Genomic DNA, 712 nt, shown 5'->3' on the forward strand with positions numbered 1-712 from the left:
CTCAGGTACCGGGCCCAGCAGGTAGGGGCCCGCGCAGGGACGGAATCCGGCGACGGGGCCGGGTGCAGGGTTCATACCAGGCTGCAGGAACTCGGGGTCCGCGTCTTCCTCGTAGACCTCTTCTTGCGGGGCCATCTGTGGGACCGATGCGCGGAAGAATCCTTGCTGCACGGCGACGTCGTGCCCCGGCACGTCCAGGAAAACGCGGGGTTCCTGGGCAGGCGAGGGGCCCTGTCCTCCTGAGCGCAGGAGGGCCTCGGGGACCAGCAGGAGGGTGAACTCTCCGACAGACACTTCCAGGGCCGACGTTGGCTCGGGCTCCAGCACCAGGGCGACGTCGTCCAGGAGAACTTGCAGGGCACAGCCCTCGGCCAGAACCACCGTGGAGGTGAGGGCGCCGGCGATTGGCAGCCCCTCCAGGCCTTCCGGGTTCGCAGGCTCCTCGGTTCGGCGACGCTTGGCAGGGCCGGGTCCTCCGGACGACGGTCCGGGGCAGGGCGCGAGGTAGGCGCTGGGGCTGCGGGGCCGGCTGCCCATCATGTGGACTGCGCTGCGGGTGGCGCTCCCGGGGCCTGGCGGAGGGCGTGAGGGTCCGGGTGCTGCACGCAGTGACAGGTCTCGACGGCAGGTGAGGCGGCGGGACGCGGCGGGGCGCGGAATGGGGCGACGCAGAGAGAGTGCCCGGAGTTGTGGGGGCGCCTCCCGGGAGGCC

General features: G+C 72.1%; 1 protein-coding gene across 1 annotated transcript; it reads right to left on the bottom strand.

Moving 5' to 3' along the window:
- Positions 1-9: 9 nt before the first annotated feature.
- On the bottom strand, positions 10-537 carry LOC115285026 (proline-rich protein 23A-like; the record flags this gene model as incomplete). The annotated part of the gene is made up of 1 exon (XM_029931444.1): positions 10-537. A coding segment is annotated over exon 1 (528 nt), but the record flags the coding sequence as incomplete, so codon positions are not given.
- Positions 538-712: the final 175 nt, after the last annotated feature.

This window comes from Suricata suricatta, unplaced genomic scaffold, assembly GCF_006229205.1.
Source record: "Suricata suricatta isolate VVHF042 unplaced genomic scaffold, meerkat_22Aug2017_6uvM2_HiC HiC_scaffold_34363, whole genome shotgun sequence".
In the NCBI taxonomy this organism is placed as follows: domain Eukaryota; kingdom Metazoa; phylum Chordata; class Mammalia; order Carnivora; family Herpestidae; genus Suricata; species Suricata suricatta.